The sequence below is a fragment of the Mastigoproctus giganteus genome, chromosome 14, assembly GCF_048544385.1.
Source record: "Mastigoproctus giganteus isolate SK-2022 chromosome 14, ASM4854438v1, whole genome shotgun sequence".
In the NCBI taxonomy this organism is placed as follows: Eukaryota; Metazoa; Arthropoda; class Arachnida; order Uropygi; family Thelyphonidae; genus Mastigoproctus; species Mastigoproctus giganteus.
The window spans coordinates 61,041,451-61,065,163 of NC_143588.1; the positions used below are offsets into that span (position 1 = coordinate 61,041,451).

Consider the following 23,713-nt stretch of genomic DNA (forward strand, 5'->3'; position numbering starts at 1 on the left):
GGACCTGCTGTATATCATTGACAAGACCCCATGACCTACTCTGGCAGCCTGTCTGCACTGCTCAGAACACTTCATATCTGACTGCACAATTACACCCCAGGTCTCTTTCATTCTCCACTACCCTGAGTGTAATGCCACCCAGTTCGTACATTTCTCTGGGGTTACTGCTACCCATATGCAGTACTTTGCATCTGTCTATGTTAAACTTCATTTGTCACTTCTCAGCCCATCTGTCCAACTTTTCTAGATGCTCTTACAGCAGCATACTGTCATAACTTTTATTAACAGCTTTGCCAACCTTTGTATCATCTTGAACCTTTGACATTAAGCTTAATATACCTTCATCAATATCATTGATAAATATACAAAACAACAATGGGCCCAACAGACCGAACCCTGGGGGACACCACTAATAACATTAGTCCAAGAAGAAACAGTGTCCATTGAGTACCACTCCGTCTTTTTCTTACCCTCAACTGTCCTCATATCCATTGTAGCAACTTGCCCTTAATGCCATACTGCTCCAATTTGTAATGTAGTGTTCCATATGCAACAGTATCAAAAGCTTTCCTGAAATCCAGTATATGATATCAAAATTCGATACTATGACATCATAGTATCCAATCAAATTTGTCAGACAAGACCTCCCTTTAACAACTCCATGCTATGTCTGAATTATTACTGCTGTCTTGTCTAGATGATCCTGCAATGATTCTGTAACCAGTGACTGCATTATTTTCCCAGGAGCAGAAGTCAAACTAACAGGTATGTAATTACTCGTGTCGCCCTTTGATCTCTCTTTGTGAATTGGAGATACATTTGCACATCTCCAGTCCATGGGGACTTCCCCTCAGTCCAAGAATGCTTTCATAATTATGGCTAATGGTTTGCTTACTTTCTTTGCCACTTCCTCTAATATAACTGGATAGGTCACATCCACCCCAGGTGCCTTTCTTACGTTTAACTTCAACAATTTCTCCTCCACCTTGCCCTCGGTTATTACAAAATCTTTCAACTCCCTGTTAGAGTTGGATAAACATCTGGTCTTCTCCTCATTGAATAACTCCTCATATGAATGTAGATGCAAAATATCATTTAGTTTGGCAGCTATCTGAGAATGATCATCTACAGTCAAACCATTGCTATCAATTGGACCAATCTGATTCATCCCCTTCCTTTTAGATTTATATAAGTAAAGAAATCTTTGCTGTTTTTCTTTGCATCCTTTTCCAAAGATTTCTCGTACTCTGCCTTCGCTTGCCTAACCTCCTTTCTGACTTGATTACGGACTAAATTATATCTACTATAGGCTTCTGTTTCACCTGATAAGTTATATTAATCCCATGCATTTTTCTTCTCTGCCACAAGTCTCCAAGCTTACTTCCTTGAATACTTTCCATTGGTCCCACTGTATTAGATAGTATGAATCAGAGCTGTAATACTCAATACGTTCTACATTGATATTAATATTTGTAAAATAATAAGAGGAGTTCACTTCAATATAGTACAGAGAACACTTCTGTATGATACTCTCCAGAAAAACTGGAGAGTATCATACGGAAGTGTTCTACATACTATATTGAAGTAAACTCCTTATTATTTTACAAATTGGTCCTACTGTATAGAACTTTAAAAAAAAATCTCTGAGACCACTGTAGTCTCCATTATGAAAACAAAAACCGTTCCCTTTACCCCTGATGGTAGTTACATCTTTAAGTAAAACCCACATCAGTATACTGTGATCACTGCCACTTATTAGTTCCTTTATCTGTAAATTCTTAATGCTTGAATAATCCCTGCTGATAGTCAGATCAAGAGTGTTAATCCTTCTGGTTGCCTCTCTAACATGCCGCAGGTGCATTATAGCCAAAGTAGCTTATGTGCCATGAAACCTCCATATCAACAACAACTAACATGCTGCTGTCGAAAACAATCATCCAATAAATCCCCTCTTCCTTTCCTATCCTGTCTATCCTTTCTGTTCACATTGTACTCCCCAAATTCCAATTCTGGATTCCTTGTATCTGTTTGACATCACGTTGTTGCTATTCAAACAATATCTGCCTTAGATGTCTTGACCAGCACTTCAAATTCATCAAATTTATTTACTATACTTCTAGCATTGGTGTATATGCAATTGTATATACACCTGCTCTTACTCTTAGTTACTCTAACACAGCCCATGTATTTACTTGTTTCATTACTCCAAGCAGTTCCTGAAATCCCCAGCAACTTGCTTTCCGGGCTGCTGCTCATTCCGATGTTAATTGTTAGTCTGTGAATCCCTCCAAGCTAGCAGTTTTCTGACCCACCTTGGAGACATACCCTGGTCCATTGCCTCGATAGCATCAGCAAATATTCTTGCGCCCTTTCTATTTAAGTGTATCCCATCCCTATTAACAAGCACAGACCACGCTGAGAAAAATTCGACACCACAAGCCTTGCATAATCTCTCCAGGGAATTGATTGACAAGGCTCTCATCATATACTCCCTCCTATCGTGTCTGTGCAGGATTGCAGACACTTTCAAATTTAACCCTAACTCGTGCCCTTTTTTTCAATGTTGACCTGTACTGGTTAAGTAAATCTGAAGATCTCTTACACTTAATGTCATTAGTGCCAATGTGTACAACGATATCACCTTTTGTGCTCTTAAAAGATTATATCTGCTGTTCAACGTCATTTACTTTTGTTCCTTGGGGACATACCCTGGTCCTATTGCACCTATCCTTTTTGAACAATATATTTCCCATTTCTCTGACAATTGAGTCACTAACAATAACTAGCTCCTATGAAGCCAGTGCATTCTACCCTGAAGATTGCCACTGTGTTGCCTGGTGCACAAGAGCGAGATCTTGTGTTGAGTTGGGTAGCTGCGAGCCCTATTTTAATTCATTCAAGGGCATCTACCCGACTCTTCAAACTCTCACAGATGCCCCTTAGAACTCTGAGTTAGCACCTAATTTCTTTTGTATTCTCTTCACTTAGCGCGCACACACACACACACACAAAGACTTTCTCCATGGCTAGATCGTGTCCTATTCCAGAAAGGTCTGCAAACATGTCCATTTTGCACATTGTTTTAGACTATGATGCATTGGAGAATACCACAGCATGGCACTACTTTGTGCACTTTGCTTTGCTGCTCTAGTGTGGGGCATGATTTCTGTTTAAATACAATTTAATTAACAATAAAAATTAAGATTTATAAATTTAATTCATTAATTGTCAATGTTTGTTATTGTTTGTTATTTGGTGTTTAGGAGCATTAGTTAGCAACTAAGGCCATATTGCTCCGTGATATGCGGTGGTCATTCCCTGACGTTTCCGCATCCTCCGTATTTAGTGGTGACGGGCTCGAACTCCGGTCTAATCAAGAAGCGTGTGCTATGCACTGCTGCTCCTTCCCACCTGGCTATGGAGGGGCCTTAATTGTCAATACTAAACAGATTCCTAATACAGTGCTATGTATTACGCTATCTAGTTTTATGTTATACATTATGCTATCAAGTTCGAGATATATGTTATGCTATTCCATATCAATCTAATATATTAAAATGTCTCAATTTTTGAACAGTACAAGTTTAACCGATACTAAGTAATAACCTACAAAATCTCTATCTAAATTCAAAATATACTAAGTATCGTAACTAGGAATATAATGCTACTTCTAGAAAATAAATTAATATGCCAGTTAAATCAGTAAAACGGCAAAAATTTAAGAAAAACTGCTCTATTAGCTTCCGTATGACACTCTCCAGAAATTAAAATTAATAAAACATTAATACAAAATAATTAAAAATTAATTGTAAAAAGTTTTATGTAAATATGAAAAACAAGTTGTTAAATACAAATGTAAATGTTGAATACACATTAGATATTCTTTGGGATGAAGAAAAATTGTTTTTCATATTTACGTTAAACTTTTTGTAATTAATTTAATTATTTTTTAATTGTGTTTAATTGATTTTTTTTTAAAAATTGTTTTCAATTTATTTTAATTATTTTGTGTTAATGTTTTATTCGTTTTAATTTCTGGAGAGTGTCACACAGAAGGGTTCTACGTATCGTATTGAGGTTAATTAAATCAGAAAGATTGCAAAATTTTCTAAGAAGCTTACCAATTGTTTGTATATGCAGTTCGTACTCTAGTGCTGGTAGCAGCAGAAAAAATTAATGGGGGGACAGAAAAACCATAGTGTGGTTGTTTTTAATTTAAGTTAGTTGAATAAATGTGCGTCATAAAATTGTTCTTAACTAATAAATTTGTATTGTTGATAGATGGGGAAGAGGGAACAGAAAACCAAGGTATGATTAGAAGAGACAAATAATGAAGTTATGGCAGACTTTTAAAAATAATTAATATAGCAGTACTCAGGAATTGTGCGAGTGTAAAAATACAACCTGTAAATATGGCTTTTGCATTAGAGAAAATAAGTAGAACAGAGGCAGTTAATCCAAGTGTATAGTGGTAGGGGTATGGGAAATGACTATGGGTGACAGAATGTGGAAAAAAGGATAAATAAAAGAAAAAGAAACAGTTCTAACCCTCCCTTGAATAATCTAATAGATGGATTAGTGGAAGAAGTCAAGATAGATCATAAAAAGTGAAGAAAAAAGTAGGGAAATACGTGGGCAAGCTGCTAGCTTGCCCAAGTATATACATTCGGTAAATAAATGTATCAAATCTAAATGAATAGCCAGGCAGTTACTATAAGGACAAGTTCCAGGAGAATTCCTGGAACTTGTCCTTATGGTAAGAAGCCTACAAGTAACTTACAGATGGTGTGTGTGTGGGGGGGGGGATTAAAGGTGATTTCAATATAAAAAAAAGGTTGCCATTTACGTTCACACAGCCAGGAGAGTACATAGTCTTACCATGATTTTTTTTTTCAGACTTCTGCAAGTAGAATATTGTTATTCTTCTATGCAAGATGATGCCAAGATCACACTTGGAATACTATATTCTGCTGGAAGCTACATCTTAGGAAAAAAAAGATGTGTGATAAGATTGGTGGTGATAAGATTGAGGTCCATTCCTAAGAAGCTTGGCAGGTTATGATGCAAAGACCTGAAAAAGGTCTGTACATCATATAGCCATTCCAATACTAAAACAGTAATGGGAAAAAAAAAAATAATAAATAAATATATATATTTCTTTTTCTTTTTTTTCTTTTTTTGTGTGTGTACATGTTGTGTGGTTATAGGCAATTGTATAGCTGTTTAGCTAATCAGATGCAAAATTAGATAAGTAATTAAGGTAGAAATAGACATTCTTGCCATTCTTGGATTACACTAATAGCCCAGAGTGTGGAAAATTTTAGTTGTAAGAAAGTAAACAGGATATGACTGAAGAATATAAAGTTGGTGCTTGGGTTATCTGGGAGCACAATTTCCCGTCTGTACTAGGTTCAGGGCCATTACTAGTACAGACGGGAAATTGTGCTCCTAGATAACATGAGCACCAACTTTATATTCTTCAGTCATATCCTGTTTACTTTCTTACAACTAAAATTTTCCACACTCTGGGCTGTTAGTGTAATATGAGGGCAGATTACGAACCTAAGGGGGGCATAAATTCAAATTGAGAAAAGACAGCTGTGCGGAAACTTGCCTTTAGCCAGCGAGTGGTTAATTGCTGGAACAAACTTCCATCTGTCGTTGTGGAAGTTGATAGGTTAAATAAATTTAAGGAGGAACTGAACAAACATTTAGAGGGAATAGTTGTGTGAATTTTTTTTTCTTTTTTGGCTGATGCAACATAAGCTCATGCACTTGCCACAATTACTATTACTATAAGCCCTTGTAGGCCTGCAGGTAATCTCTGTCTTGCCTAAACATCTGCATTTCATAAGTGGTTTAATGGTTGCAATTAATAAATCAAAATGGAAACAGGAAATTAACCCCAGGTGGGACTCACATCTGGTGAGTATAGGCTTGGCACACCCAGGGTCCTGAGCTGGATATCATCATTCTTCTCTTTCTTGGTGATTCCGTTCTACTTTTAACTCTCTCTCTCTCTCTCGGTAACTCAGGGAATTTTTTTTTTTTTTTTTCTTTTTTGGCTAGTGCAGCATAAGCCTCAGGCTTCCTTGCACCATGTAGCTAATATATGTAATACATTGGAGTTGTAGAAACAGTAAAGCAAAAGTGCCTACAGTGAGTGAAAAAATCAGTTTTGCTGAAAAGGCTTTCCTAAGAAGTTTCTTAAAATAGGTAAACACACTTTTTTTAACATAAATTGTACTTATTTTATTCAAATTATAAAAATCCCCTTTTATATTAAATATATGTATATATTTTTATCTGTTCAGAAATATATGTTGAAGCTTCTGCAGCCAGTCGCAAGATTACTTGGTTGGAATGACATTGGCTCTCATCTAAGAAAGTAAATTACATTTGTAACTATTTATTCTGTAACATTAGAAACTATATATTATAACAGGTTATCCATTTATTTTGCAATAGTTACCAACTGTACCAAATATAGCAACAGAGCATATTATGTCACTGGATATGGAATAAAATATTTTTAGATAAGTGGCTGAAGGCAGTTTTATTGTGATAGCATTCATCAGTGCAGTGCATAATGAGTTTTATTTTACCAAGAAGAACATATTTATTTTGGAACATTACCTTACATCCAAATCATTTTTTGCAATACTAAGAGGCATTCAGTAATAAAAACCAAAAAGCATTCAGTAATAAAAACCAAAAAGCATTCAGTAATAAATACCAAAAATAAATTTGTTTGTTCTTGATATAGCCAAATCCAAATAGGCCTCTATCAAATAGGACTGAAACACAACACTGTGAGATGGATTTATGCCAGTAATGAACATATTCTTCATAGAGTTGCATCAAACACACTAAAAAGAAGTGAATGTACATTAGTGAGACTAACACTTCCAACATGTTCTGTAGCAGATAAATCAAATCCTATATTCATTTTTAATAAAATTTTGTTCGGTTGCAAACTAGGTTGCATTTTAATTGGATGACCTTGTAGTTTTATAAGTTTGTCTTTATAGAACAAGTATATTATAGAAAAAGTTTGTTTTACTTAGTTAAACTTTTTGTTTTATGCTCTGTCATCCATTTTTCCGGCGCCTCCGTAGCCAGGTGGGAAGGAGCAGCAGTATGTAGCATATGCTTCTTGATTAGACTGGGGTTCGAGCCCGTCACCACCAAATACGGAGGATGCGGAAAGGTCGGGGAATGACCACCGCATATCCCGGAGCAATATGGCCTTAGTTGCTAATGCTCCTAAAAAAAAAACCAAATAACAATAACAATCCATTTTTCCATGTGAGTAGATAGATATATTTCTGAAAATTATATGTTGAACACCCAAATATCTATCTACTCACATGGAAAGATGGATGATGGAGCATAAATAAAAAGTTTAAACAAAATGCATGCATAATTTCATATTATTTTGTTTCTGTTATATCCAGTATACCGGACCTTATCAGTAAGTTCCAGCATACAATATTACCATACAAGACTATATACAGGCTCACAAAGAACCAGTCGCCTAATCGTTGTTAGTTTAAGTAAGTTATTTCTTGGTGATCATCTAACTTGCCACTCGAAAATAGCTTTTTTTTTCTCAGAGATTTTGAAAATTCTTTTAACTCTATATTTAGCAGTAAAACTTGGCATTTAAGGGGTTTACTCAGTGATACTAAAAGTCACCTCTCTTTACACTAATCAGTTACTAACCTTTTCTTCTCTGCTTGGTCACCAGGCAACACTAATATTGCTTTCATGCGATGCTTCCTAGGGCTTGAAACCCTATGAGGAAGACCTCTTGCTGTTGTGGCTAAAAGGAGCAACACTGTCTGACAAAATCTGCAGGAAGAATTTTGCCAGACATTTTTGAATCTGTTGATATAATCCATACCAATTGGAGACAAGAGCTACTACTAATGTGACAAAAATGCTAAAAACAGATGCATGATCACCTTAGTTCCCTCTAATTTCTTTCGTCAGTGCACAGAATGAGTATCACTTTGCACACTTACCCTATGCTGTTGCATGGCTGGTCACCATAAAAAAAAGAATTAATTATTGTTATTGCACGACTATGATTTTTACACATGAACTATAAAATAAATGATTTACTCACAGATATTTATAACTATTAAAAATTAAATGGATTTTACAAATATACAATTAGCACTAAGAAAATGATTCCTGACAGTTTTAACTAACTTTATAAACTACACAGTTTGGAAAAATAATAAAGAAAATAATCCTTTAATCACGTAATAACAATAGCAATTATGTGAAAGCATTCAAGAGTCTTGGGTCAAGACTCTCCCTTGGAGACTCAGAGACTAGTACTGCTTATTTCCAGCAACATAAAATTTAGACTTTTTGACAGGAAAGCTTGTTTTAGGTTTTAAAATAAAATTATTGAGTTTTTTAATAGACACTAAGGATTGACTATAGATATGAATCTTTCCTTCTATTTAGGTTTTATTTTAATTTATCAATAAAAATCTAATTTTATTGGCATGTTTGAAAAGTTATACATGCATATATGCATTGGGAAATAAAATTATATACAGAAAAGTCAATATATATAAAAGAACACTTCTACCTGAAATTTTTTATTCACAAAATTTATAAAGAGATTTATAAATTTATAAATCTCTAAAATTTATAAATTTATTTATAATATATTTGAAAATGAAAAATAAGTAAATAAAAATAAAGTAAAAATTAAACACCATACACAAAATTATGTCCATGAAATAATCATTAATTTTTAATTATAATAATACTTGAGGTAGACGATTCTTGATTTAGATTTTTTTCAATAAGAGAAGGCAATGCAATTTCTTATTGATGAGGGTTAGGAGTAGGGCTCACAATACCGTTCAAAATCTTAATACTGGTATTTCGGTATTTTTAATTTATGAAACCAGGATACCAGTATTCCAAAAAAAACAAACATTTTTTGCAATAAATTTTGATAACAATTAACATACAGTTATTCTAAAAACAATAAAATAAGCATCCGCACTACCTGTCCATATAAAGTGAGCTTTTAAGAAACTCGGTATTGTTATCATTTAAACTGGATCTAATTTTGGTACATATTAAATTAGTGGCAGAAAACGTTTGGATTCCGTGCTGGTTTGTGCTTTGTACTGAGATAGTGGTAGTTGCAATTTAACCCCCCCTTATTTCCTCATCTTCAAAAAATCTTTATTTCCTTTATATATCAAAAATAAAAAATATTTTCTTTTTACTTTTTATGGCACTATATCCGTATTAACGAAAGAAAGGGATTGACAGTTAAGCTTGGTGAGAAAATGAATCTAAGTTGTTGGGGGTGAGGTATTTATTTATTTTTTTTTATTTCCTTGTACCTTAGTATCACCATCAGTCACCATTGTTATGTTATTTGTACAGAAGCTCCCCTCAAGCACCAAGTCCCACAAGCTACCTGACTGCATTAAAAAATGAGAATTTCCAGGAGCTGAGGGATGTCCACCCCTCACATGCACAAGTATATATATCGTATATATATTATATGTGAGCTGTCAGTTTCTCAAGAGCAATGACACAAATATAAACAAAAGTCATTTTTCATACAAATCTACTTACAATGCATAACTGGTGTTCATTTACATCTAATCTATTAATTTTTCTCATTTAATCTGTTAATACATGCTATCATTTCCATAAAATTTCTCTCAATTAACAATCTCAACTCTCTCTACAGCTTCAAACACTAAACTAATTCAATCTTAATCACTTCCTCATATTTCTCTTAATCATCAATATTGAATTCTCTTCACAACAGCAATTCATAAGTCACTAACTCAATGCTAACAATTCCATGTAATCTCCCTTAATTTGGCAATGTCAATTTTCTTTACAACTTCAACCAATAAACCAACTCAATACTAAACATTTCCTTATTTCTCGTGTTTCTTCAACTTTACTCTAAAATAATCTCCTACTTTATCTAAGTACTATTTCCAAAACAACATGGTTCAGAGGACTTACCTTCCTTCTCTTTCACGGTGAGATTCCTTTGTGCAGGTTCCTTCCACGGAATGAGGTGATCTCTCTCTCTCTCTCTCTCTCTCTCTCTCTCTCTCTCTCTCTCTCTCTCTCTCTCTCTCTCTCTCTCTCTCTCTCTCTCTGTGTCCTTAGTTGATCTCTGCTGTATAGCTCTTCCAGTACTGTCTTATTTTGGGATTTCAGGAACAGTTCTCTGTTAATACTGAAGGAAATTACTGCAGCAGCAGTAGTAGAAGCCAGGGCACTATCTGACTGGCTTGTTATTCAACTTCCAGATTAACTTCTAGCACAGGAACATATCCAGCGGAATCCTTCACTATACAGTTGGACACTCTCAGAACAGGATCCGAACTGACCCCAGAACTACCACTGGAAGTCTGCAACCCCTCCAAACAACAACCACAAACCCCTCTTTTGGTGCGAACACCTTTTTATTATTTTCTTCTCATTTATTTATTTATTGAATTGATTGCAAGTTACAATCGCCCCTTGTACTACTTTTTTACACTCAAGCTTATGTGCAAACCCCTCTGGGGTTTGCACATAAGCTTGCATATAAAAAAGTAATTTAAACCTGACCCAATCACGGTGTTATTCTTTAAACTCACTCTTCTTTCTTTAATGGGAAAAACAGAATATTTTTCCCACACAACAAAATACTTTCACATTTTACCTGAAGATCACCTGTTCACAATACCTTTGAACTGATCCATACCGACACCCTTTCCCAAAATGCACTAAGTGTTGCATCCTCAAGTAGCAGTGTAATAGAGGGATTAAACTATTGTTCAGAAGCTTTTAATTTTAACCCTTCCACACCTGCCATATCACTGTTCACCATATTTCCTAATTGCACTACCAGGCCTACTGCCACTAATGAAAATATTTCCATAATGACGTTTTCTTTATTCCTTGAGTGCTTTACTTCCACACACACTATACTTACTAAGAGAAATATATTTGTAAAGTTTTATGTCTTACATTTTCATGACGTTTTCAGGTTTCCGTTGCATTTGTACTGTATAACAATCCCTTATTTGCAAATTCAGCAGTATTAATGATTTATTGTTGTCGATTCTATAACCTTTATGTGAATAAATAATGACAATTATTATTTTTTAAATTAGTGCTGAAAAACCGGGATTTGATACAAAATGAGAATTTCCAGGAGCTGAGGGCTTACAATTCCGGGATCCCGAAATTGTAAGCCCTAATTAGGAGGTACATTTCTCCTGCAAAATAATTTCTTTGAATTGTTTGGTGCAGCATGTTCAGCTGCTTTCCGGAATATAGTGCGCACATAAAAAAATTTTGTACACGCCTACGCAGGTGCATAGCTTAGAGAGAACTCTGACGACCGCTAATGATACCAATGTTTCTAATTGCTTACTCTATTGGTGAATAAATTACAGAAAATCTTCAATCTTTCCTGACAGAAATGTGTGGTGAACACAGCTGGGCCACCAAGAAGAGTGAAACAACTAAAGTCAGAAGATTTACTAGTTGAAGTGGCAAATGCTCAATACAAGCACTCCCCGGCTTACGTAATACAGGTGACCCCCGCTTAACGCTGATAATTTGTTCCAGAAAAACAGAGCGCTAAGTGAATCCGCGCTAAGCAAGCACCGCATTCCCATAAGGTAACATGTATTTGTGAGTTGCAGTCGGTAACACAGAATATTTCCTAATCAATAATAAACGGTAGTGAAAAGATGCACAAATGTCAGTCAAAATATTTAATATTCAAATATATGTATATATAAAATATTCTTCATTACATACATATATAATTATGTTGGAACTACTTACGTATCAAAATTAAACTTAAAATTCTGATTAAATTCATGAATTTAATTGATTTAATTTAATTGATGAATTTAATCATGAAAAATTTGTCGATTTTGGGTTGTACTTTGGTCCTCTTCCTGGTAAACTAAAAGGGGTATTAATTTTAAATCCTCTGCAGTGTTACCACCCAACAAAGTCAACCGATCCTTCTCTGCTTTGAAATCTGGCATGTTTTTTTCTTATGAAATATGAAATGAATTAAAATATGAATTGAAATATGAAATGAAAATCTTTCAATATGAAACTTCTTTTAGGCATTCGTTTCCAAAAACATCCTGCTTTATCTATGTTAAAAACTTGTTGAGAAGTATAACACATAATACCCCTCATCAATAATTTTAACAAGTTCTTTTTTGAAAGTTTTGGCTTCTTGATCTGCACTTGCGGCTTCTCCCTGGATTTTAAATATATTCAACCAGCCCTTACTAGTTTTAAATGGTTCCACATTTTTTTTTTTTTTTAGGTGAGTTTTCTTCAGCCCATCATATAGACTAATCTCTCTCTCTCTCTCTTTCTCTCTCTCTCTCTCTTTTTTTTTTTTATTTTTTTTATAACATCCAACTTAACTGAATTCTGCACTGGATATTATCTTCAATAAAATTAGTTAAAGTCTCTCCATTTCAATCCTAATAGCTGGCCCAGCCCTAGTTGCTTGCAGTGGAACAGCTGTCTTTCCTGCTGCTAAAATTAATTCTTTATTTTTTATAATTGTTCTTACAGTTGAACCTGCCAGTCGTAAATTATGGCACACACCTGCTTGTCGTTGACTGGAATCAATTCGCTTCAAAATGTCTAATTTAATTTTTAAATACAGTCTTTTTCTTATATTTGTAGTCTTCGTACTGCACCCAGACGTTGCTTTTTCATTCTTATCTGCCATTATTAACTCTTCAAAAATGTAATTGCGTTGGTTGAATTAATTATGATACAATGTTCATTTAAACTGTCCATTACGCACAATGTCTAATACTATACTGAGTGATGACTAGACTTCGGATAAATGCATATAACGCAAATATTACAAGCAATATACTTGATCATTTTTCATGCTGTACTGCAATTAAATTAGCATGCGAGAAAATTTCACTGAGCTTGGAAAAATTTCTCAAGTCGGTTTGGGAAACATTTTAATGCTGTTTTGCTATTCATTTTCAAGCTATCGATTCCATCAAATGAAATGATTTCATTAAATATGCCAAAAATGCAATCTGTAAAAAAGCATTATAGTGATTTGTGACAGCATTATAGTCAGATACAAGTTATAATATAAGAATAGCATTATAGCGAATCAGTTTAACGCGAACCACGTTATAATGAGGGCCTGCTGTACTCAACTTACAGAAATTCGACTTTACATAAATTTTTGCTGGCCGGTGCAAACTTAAAAAAATCGTGAAAACATATTTTGCATCCCGTAGGAATAAATAGAGGTATTGTGAAAATATTGTAATGTGAACCTGATAATACATTGTATTTGGTAATTCATTCCAGGACCTCGGAAGTTGAAATTTTCACGAGATCATCGGAACAGCAAAAGGCATTTTAGAATTGTTCCCCTTGATCCATTCAGTCAGATTTACACCTTGTCTTCGATTGATCAACGTTGCGACGTCATTGTAAATTGTCCACAAATATAGCAAAAACTGTTTTGCGAATTAACACATGCACGCCATTTTCGCTCCATTTCAAGAGTTTTCACAAGTCCAAAACAGAACTTTAAAACACCACAACCTAGATCTTACAAATAAAAACTAACCCCAAAAATGTACGTTTAAGGGCTAAAGACAGCTTCTAAACAAGTTGTCTTTCACAGAGGTGCCTGGCCACTGGAAGTATAGTAGGGTCCAAACGTACTACCCATAATAATGATTATAGCAATGTTCTCCCCCAGGACCTATTGAAGGGGTGCATTGCCCAGTGAATTTACCTGACTGCCCAGCTAAAATTTATGCTATTCTCGTGGTACCATACAGTACTGCTCACTGATCTCAATCAATATTAATTCGAACTTACTAGACCATCAAGGTCAATGAGACAGGAGCAAATTTTATAATATTGCGAAGTATTACACTTCCCCACCCAGCTACTTCATAATTCTACCCAGCTGGCAAAATTTTCTGAGAAGAACACTGATTACAGCAATATAACTCAGAGCGGCCATTCTTCAGGACCATAAAACTAAAATGAGGTGTTAATATACCATTAAACAATACAGCTGTCTCTTTTGTTACAATAAATTCAACTAGAAAAGGGATACAAAGTGCAGTGTTGGATGATTTTGTTGATTTTGAACCTATTTTAAGGTTTTTTAAAACTGTTTTTGCATTTTTCTAAAAAATGTGACATGTTAGAAACTTTTTAGTGTCATATTCGTAATCAGCACATACAAATTAACAAAAATTGCTTACTTTCACCCATGTTAACAAAACCTTGTTGACCAGTGTTATCTAAGGAGAAGCTTGGCAAATCTTGTTGATAAAATTGAAAAATGTCCGGATAAAAATGTACACCAATGTTGGGCTGAATTCACAATACTAAAGATATTGAAATAATGAAACGGTCATATACTGAAATTATGTCAACTTTGAAGAACTGTTGGAAAAAGCTACTCCCTGAAACAGGAAGTGACTCACAAGACTTCAATATTATTCAGACAGAAGTTGAAAAAATTATTAAACTTTCAAACATTATTATAGGGCAGGCAAGAAATTTTAGAACATATTCATTCTCATCAGAAGGAATTAAAAAATGAGGAGTTAGAACTACTACTGGAAAATAAAGATGTTTGTGAATAAAAAAATAAAGAGCAGAAGAAACCTGAAACAAGGGTGTATCAGAGATTCTAAAAGCAGCCAAGTTACCAAAGGAGAAGGTTATGCAGGAAGATTCCAACTTTCATAGGAATATAAAAATTAAGAGAGGCATTGACAATATTTTGGTTTCTTATGTTGACATGAGAAAGACCATGACAAAACAGGGAGAGACAAAACTTACGGATTTTGTAAGTCAATGTCAACTTCAAAAGCATGTTCACCTTCTGCTAGCAATTACATCAACTGAATGTGTTTCTTTATATATGTTGGTAAGTCATGGTCAATTAAAATTTTTATTTCACTGTTTTATTTTTTTCAGCATGCAGTTTTATTTTAAATTTAGGTAAGAAATTCATTTCGATTCCATAATGGAAGCATATACCCAATTAAGTTTGTTGTTTCCATAATTTAGTTTTGATTGTAAATTGTGAGGGGTTCAGTTTTCATTCATTGTGTTTTATTTTAACATAGGGGGGGGGGCCTTTACATTTACGTTAGGAGCATGACTCAACTGGATCGATGGAATGAGAAATTATGGAAGTCAGTCTCGCCGTCCATTTTTGAAACTCCCATTTCAGCAAAAATAGCATAGAAAAATATTACTTCAATAAATTTTGTTTTTAGATGGAATACATTTTAAATTATAAAGTGAAATTGTACCATTTGTAACACAGATTATGGTTTTAATTTCCTACACAAAAAGTTTCAGAACCTAGCCCCCATTTTTCCATAACAACAGTACTCCACCAAATGCAGACGTTGGTCGGAACATAACCCCCTCAATCAGCAGGAGGTGTGTGTGTGTGTGTGTGTGTGTGTGTGTGTGTGTGTGTGTGTGTGTGTGTGTGTGTGTGTGTGTGTGTGTGTGTGTGTGTGTGTGTGTGAGACTATTGTGATGTAGAAGCTTGCTCCAGTCCATACTGCTACAAGGTAGCCACTCCCCCATTTGCAATGTTGTCAGTAATTCTGTCTTTTAAAATTATATAGTTCCAATTTGACCTCTTTTTGAAATTCAGACAGGTTTTTCTTTTTTCTTCATATACTTTTTTATATCATCTTTAAATAAAAATTAGCTTTTATCATCTTTCCTTCACAGTACTACCTACAAGAAACTATATATATATATATATATATATATATAATGACTTAAAAGTTTAACATAAAATAAGAAAATAAATAAATAAATATTAAGCTGTCATTATAGGCAGCAAAATGCACTTCCTCCACATGAAGCCCAGATATATCTGATAATTCAAAATAAAACATAAGCCAATAGTATGGCAAAAACTGTAGAGCGAAATTAAATAAAAATAACGTAAAATAAAAAAAACCAACAGGGAGGGGGAAAGTAAAGGTAATAAGACATAAACAGTAGCCGATAGTCCCCTATATAATTTAGTACTTTAAATCCAATTAATAAAACTGATTTAAAATAATGCCAATTATAATATAATTTAGCGGTACCCCCCCTCGAAGGTACCAGTTCCGAAAAACATGAAATATCACCAAAAAAAGGGGTTAAAAGAACTACTAAGAGAAAAACAAAATATCAAAATAATAGACTGACCCTTATGCCCCATATCGACAGAGGACCATTGAGGCCAATAATGGTCATGGAATCATTGCATTTCAATCGCTATACAAATCATCACAAAGGCGAAAAGATCGAAAAACCAAACCACCCATTCCTCCTCCGATCGATCCACAAATGCAGAGGATTTGCATGGCGGTGGTCCTTATGCAGCGAGAAATAATTTATAGAACAGAAAGCACTCTAGAGCAGAGCCACACCACTGACATAATGTAAGCTTAGCCAGCTTATACAGGGCGATTCACTACCAGTGCGACAAGCTTGCAGGAGGTGTAGGGGGCACAAAGACGAATCGGAATCACATAGCATTGCAGGGTCCGAAATGCCTTCGTCATGCGGTAGAGGACGTTGAACGGGAGGTCGCGTGAACAACGATCCCGCTGGAAGTCAGCATTTGTGAACTGGTTCCCGAGGAAGTAGAATGGACGAGTATTCAAATGTTGAACTGGCCGACATGCACCTCGCATATGGAGCTGCGGACCGTAATGGGCGCGCTGCTCTGCGCTTGTACCGGAACGTTTACCGCACAGGCATGCTCCTCATCATACGATTTTTGCACATGTGCACAGAAGGTTAGGTGAGACTGGTTGTTTCACGAGAGGTACCTAGGCGCAATATAGCCACAGCAGCTTGTGTGCCATTAAACACCCATACCACACACACACACACGAGAGGTACCATGAATCGAGAGCGAGTGAGGAGAATATCCTACATCGTGCAGAAGGCAATCCGAGTACGAGTACTCGAGCGATAGGCCAACGATTGGGTATTTCCCAATCCACTGTATGGAGGATACTGTCAACAAACCAAATGAGTTCATACCATCTGCAACGTGTCCAATCATTGGAGCCTGCGGATTATCCACTCCGGAGGACTTTTGCTACTAGGTTTCTTCAACAGAAATGGTTTGCAAATGCTGACTTCCAGCGGAATCGCTGTTCACGCGACCTCCCGTTCAACGTCCTCTACCGCATGACAAAGGCATTTCAGACCCTGCAATGCTATGTGATTCCGATTCGTCTTTGTGCCCCTACACCTCCTGCAAGTTTGTCGCACTGGTAGTGAATCACCCTGTATAAAAGAAAAGAATAGATGAGGGCACAGGCGCTGCTTATTTAGCATATCAATCCACTACTACCACTAATTTATATTTAAATAATGACTTAAAAGTTTAACATAAAATAAGAAAATAAATAAATATTAAGCTATCATTAGAGGCAGCAAAATGCTCTACAGTTTTTGCCATACTACTGGCTTATGTTTTATTTTGAATTATCAGATATATCTGGGCTTCATGTGGAAGAAGTGCATTTTGCTGCCTCTAATGATAGCTTAATATTTATTTATTTATTTTCTTATTTTATGTTAAACTTTTAAGCCATTATTTAAATATAAATCAGTGGTAGTAGTGGGGTTGATATGCGAAATAAGCAGTGCCTGTGCTGCCATCTATTCTTTTCTTTTATATAAGTGGCTAAGCTTACATTATGTCATCAGTTTAGCTCTGCTCTAGAGTGCTGTCTGTTCTATAAATTATTTCTCGCTGCATAAGGACCACCGCCGTGCAAATCCTCTGCATTTGTGGATCGATCGGAGGAGGAATGGGTGGTTTGGTTCTTCAATCTTTTCGCCTTTGCAATGATTTGTATAGCGATTGAAATGCAACGATTCCATGACCATTATTAGCCTCGTGGTCCTCTGTCAATATGGGGCATAATGGTCAGTCTATTATTTTGATATTTTGTTTTTCTCTTAGTAGTTCTTTTAACTCTTTTTTTGGTGATATTTCACGTTTTTCGGAACTGGTACCTTCGAAGGGGGGTACCGCTAAATTATATTATAATTGGCATTATTTTAAATTTTATATCTGTTTTATTAATTGGATTTAAAGTGCTAAATTATATAGGGAACTATCGGCTACTGTTTGTCTTATTACCTTTACTTCCCCTCCCTGTTGATTTATTTTACGTTATTTTTATGTTAATTTTCACTCTACAGTTTTTGCTATACTACTGGCTTATGCTTTATTTTGAATTATCAAATATCTATATATGTGAATGTATGTGTTTTTCTTTTTAATGGCGCTTTGACATATAAGTATTATTGTGCATACAAATCTGGTAATCAAGTTAGCCCAACTAGGTTATCATAATTCAGCATGGCCTATACATATTAATTTTAAGAAGTATATTACTATATGATAATGAATTTTTCATTACACTTTACTGATGAATTTTCATTACCTTCAGCTAAAATTATATTAAAACTAATGGTTATGTTTATGTCAATACTAATTTTAAATAACGATACATTTACATATATTATAATATAGAACATTCCATCACGTGGCCGTCAATCCCCTACTTTTTCGGGGGCTTTGAGTGGATTGACAGCCCATTTGATGTAATGTCTCATACCTGCCCGTTTTTGTTGTCCCTTTTTGCTATATTAATTCAACTTTCAATTTTACATTTTAAATTTAAAATATTTCAATTTACTTATTTTTATTTTAGTTTAAATTTTTATAATCGTTCTCTACAGCAAACTACACAAAGCCCAACGGGTAAGTATCCGATATTGTGAAGACTCTTACCTACTGTTACTGTCCTGAGGAAGTTGTAGATTAGAAAGAGGTTATTTCCCGCCTTCTAATTGTTATATAGGTAGCGAAGCTTTTTACTGCGCAATCGCACTTACTTTATACTGTATTGTGATGGTGCATTAGCCTCAGGCCCCGACATACTATGCTGTGTGTGTGTGGGGGGGGGGTTATTTGGTTGTTGGGTGGTTGGTTTTCTGTTAATTCCTTATGAGATAAATCAACAATGGGATTTAAGTTTGTCTTATCAAATTGTATTTATATTAGTATTTACATTTGCTTTTACCTTTGTATTTACATACTTTTTTACTGTTATTTGTACATTTGTTTCTGCCTTACCTCGAACTGTGCCGTTAATGCTTTTCTAAGGCATAACAGTGCGTATTTGTCCTAAGGTATGGCTATTATACATATATACAGCCTCTTACTAGGTGATATTTTCTAATACTTTTATAACATTTTTATCTTATTTTTATTTGGAGGGGGGGGGATTTTTGCTGAGGGTTGTAGTGCGGTCAGATGACGAGCCTCGTCTGAGCGCAAAAAACCGTATAAACATGGGGATTAATTTTATTAAATGCTATGGTATTTTTACACCATAGCATTTAATAAAACGTACCACTCTAATGTCGACCCACATACAATGATGGTGATTTCGCTCTCTAAGTAGACTGCTTGCTGGTTGTTATCTGGGTTTGTATGTTCAATGGTTAGGTCTGTTGGGTAAATATACTGTGCTACTGTTCCAAAATTGTCATGGTTGATCACAAGGACGTCATCAATAAATCTGAAAAATGTAATATTGTCTGTGATGCTGCTTTCATAGTTGTGCAGGTAAAAGTTAGCTATGGAGCATGAACTGCTAGAACCCATAGCTATCCCCCTGCATTGCATGTATATCTTATCTCTCATTAGTACATAGTTGCCTTTGACACAGAGTTTGACGAGGTCATTCCAATATTGTTTGCTGCATTTTATGATATTGTGATATTTTTGGTAGTACAGCAGGAGTACTTCTATTAAATTGCCATGTGCTATACTTGTAAAGAGGTTTTTGAAGTCGTATGTGTATATACTTTTTATGTTATTGCTTTGTTTTGTGATATAGGCCAAATATTTTTTGTTGTCGTTAATAATTCTGTTGTTTTTTATTTCATTAGTAATGTCTTTTAATTTATCTTCCATTATCTTACTGAAATACTTTATATAACTATTTTTGCCTGATGTAATAAATCTTTTTCCTGTTGGCACTTTGTGATATTTTGGTATCCAATATATGTAAGGGTATTGCATCCTGTCTCTTTTTATTTTAAGTTTTTTATGCATAGCCAAGATGTTTGGTTTGGTGTCTATATATTTGTATGTGTCATTGTGATTCAATTCCTCTTTGATAGCTTCTACGTAGTATTTTTTACATATAATGCTGAAGTTATTATTTGCCTTGTCTGTGCTTGTGATCATGAATTTGTTTTGTATTTCTTTTATTTTGCTGTTGAAGATTCTTAGTTTAATTTGTTTATCATTTTTTTGTAGTGCTATGTTTTCTTTGAAACTGGTCAATATGCTTTCAGTGGTGGTGTTTATCCAGTTTTGGAATGATTCTATTGGTTCGCTGTGTTTGTATGCGGCTTTAAATGCAAATTGTAATAGAATCTATGTATACTGATTTTCATATGTTTTTCAAATTGATTGGGGTGTTTGGTCTGAATTTTGTACCCTTTTTCATGGTCTCTCTAAGTGTGTTATCTTCGATAATGTTGAGGTCGCCTGTAATTATATGGTTGTAATGTGTATTAATGAAGTCTTTATATTTACTTTCTTGGCAGTGACACGGTTGGTCTACTTCATTCATTTTATCTATCATGTTTTTGTAGTTGCAGATTGTTAATCCTATAGGTTTGGTGTAGCTGTATCTAACTTTAATTTGGGTGTTTTTAATGGGTATGTAATTCTTATTATTATTTATGATGTTACTTATGCTTACCTTGTCGTATGATCGGTTTAGGAATTTGATTAAGCAGTATTCTATTTTAGTGGTCAGCATAATTTATGCCTATTCTGAATTTAAATATGTCTTTGAGGGTATTGTTGAGGCGTTTGTTCTGTGTTTTTTGCTTTTGGTATACATTATTTAGGGCTTTTAGCTTGCTTATTTTAATAGAGAATAGAGTATTGTGTATGTTTTTAATATTTATGGGATAAGTGTCCCATTCTATTAGGAGTTTTTCAAAGTCTTCGATATTTAGTGGCTTTTTATAGTTGTCTTTATTATACTCTTGTAATATTTTACCGTTTTTAATCCCGTTATTGTGCCAGTTTTTGCTGAGCTGAAAAATTGTGTAAGTACATTTATCGGGGCTAGTGTATGTGAAGTTTCTGCCGTTGAACTGATTGTTTAATCCATAAAGGTATAGGGATTTATATAAGAGTACGTACATGCCTTCTCTCTTGGTATTGTTTGCGATAATGGCCAGAATGGCAATGGATGTGTTGGTGAAATTATGCTTTTGGAAATGCTTATACAGTAATACCCCGACTTACGCTACCCCGACTTACGCGAACTCGGAGTTACGCGGTTCTTGATTTTTTCGTTTGGCAACGCTGCCGCCCACTATCTTCAAGGTCGTTTTTCATATGTTATCGATATACGGTGCGACGGCGGAGAATAAGAGCGAAAGATGAACAAAATTCAACTTTGCTGCTTTTATGTTTTTATATCAGTGAAGGGGAAACACATTTCACCATAATAACATAAAAACCAACACAATTCCAGCTATCGGTATAATCGCAAATGCAATTAGATCGAGTTTACTACTAGTTTATAACAGATTTCACTAGCAGAAACGCAACTGGATTTTTATTGTTTTATGGTAGTAACCCCTAGAAATGTGAGGTGTTAATAGTGTATGTTAATAGTGCCTTTATGGTGTTGTTTATTCAGTTGCTACATGCGGGCAGCTTTGTTTATGCGTATCAAGCGTGCCTCCTCGTTTTGTAATTGTGCTTTATTCCTTAAAAATGAGTAAAATACTTAATTAAAAGGTGTGAAAAGGAAGCGTCCTGGTGAAGACACTGCAGATTCAGAGAGAAAAAGAAAAGCAATTATCGATAAACAGAGGCAGACTGGGTCAAAAATTCTTACTCGGGAAAATTTATAGTGGCCTCATACTATGGTTTATGGCCAAAATCACACCGGCCCACCGGGGTTTCCCCGGTAAGGCTTATGGCCAGTCCGCCTCTGTCGATAGAGAAAAAATATGAAATTGTGAAACGCTTTGAGCGAAATGAAAGACCATGTGATATTGCACGTGCTACAGGCCTAAATGAAGCAACGGCGAAAAGCACATGACAATTGCAAACTTGACAGTTTGAAAATTGAAAAGGGCTCAATTGTAAAGGGCTTAAAAATTTTAGAAAACATAGACTCCAACGAAGAACGCGTTATAGCTACAAAGCAAGGAATAAAAAAATTATTAGCTTGCTACGAAGAAATTCTGCGTGAAAAAAAGGCGCTGTGTCGTCAGACGAATTTGTTAGATTTTATGAAGCCATCGACATCGAAATAACTTTTTAACGTAAGTCATTTGTTTTTTTAATACATATTTTGTATTAATATGTATAAAGAACTGCAATTTTATTAATATTTTTCTTCTAAACTAGTGTTTTTGTTAGTCCTTGGTCCCAATTAAGTAAAATTTATATGTATTTATATGCAAAGTTGTACCCCGACTTACGCGAATTCGACTTACGCGATTTTCGTCGGACCCACCTATCGCGTAACTTCGGGGTATTACTGTATTCAATTTCATTATTGTATTTGTCTGTTTTGCTGGGTTTGTCGTCTTTTGTGGCGTTTTCATTGTATTTGTTAATTTGTGAGCGGTGTAGGTTCATACGAAAGTGGAGCTCTGTACTAGTTTGTCCGATGTATTGTATACCACATGTCTTACAAGTGATTAAGTAAATTATGTTTTTTGTGTGACAGAAGGTTGGTTCATTTTTGGTGTTTGTATGGTGTACGTTGTGCATGTATGGACAGGTCTTACAAAGTTTGCTACTACATTTTATGAATTTAAGCTGTCTTATTTGGTGCATGTATATACTATCTTCTTCGTTGTTTAGTCGTATGTGGTTTTTGTTTCTTTGCTTATTGTGTTAATCCCTAGTGGTGTGGAGCATTGGATGCAATGTGACTGTTTTTAGGAAGAAACTGGTCCTGTGTGGCCATTTCAGGTCCCAGAGTGCAATTTATGCTGTGATACCCATACAGCATGTTTTTTGTTTTTGTGTCCATTGTTTATATTTAATGTGTAGTTTGTATTTATATAAGGCCCCTTATTCGTATGTAAGTACCGTAATACCTATATGTATGGAATTTAATCTAGAAGAATTTAGTTTTTGTTTTGTGTTTTTATATTTAGACTAATTTGCCTCTGTGTCAAAGGCAACTAATTTGCCTCTGTGTCAAAGGAGATAAGATATACATGCAATGCAGGGGGATAGCTATGGGTTCTAGCAGTTCATGCTCCATAACTAACTTTTACCTGCACAACTATGAAAGCAGCATCACAGACAATATTACATTTTTCAGATTTATTGATGACGTCCTTGTGATCAACCATGACAATTTTGGAACAGTAGCACAGTATATTTACCCAATAGATCTAACCATTGAACGTACAAACCCAGATAACAACCAGCAAGCAGTCTACTTAGACAGCAAAATCACCATCAACCATAACAAAATATATACACATCACTATGATAAGAGAGACCACTTTAACTTCAATACAATACAAGTAACCCACTGGGAGAGCA

The 23,713-nt window shown here is 34.9% G+C and overlaps 1 protein-coding gene across 1 annotated transcript in view; it reads left to right on the top strand.

Moving 5' to 3' along the window:
- Positions 1 to 23,713, top strand: part of LOC150075161 (glutamyl aminopeptidase-like) — a 262,165-nt gene that overhangs the window by 173,554 nt on the left and 64,898 nt on the right. The window contains exon 13 of the mRNA XM_090388277.1: positions 6,315 to 6,388. Within this exon, the coding sequence (XP_090244403.1) occupies positions 6,315 to 6,388 (74 nt within the window). The remainder of the gene's footprint in view (positions 1 to 6,314; positions 6,389 to 23,713) is intronic.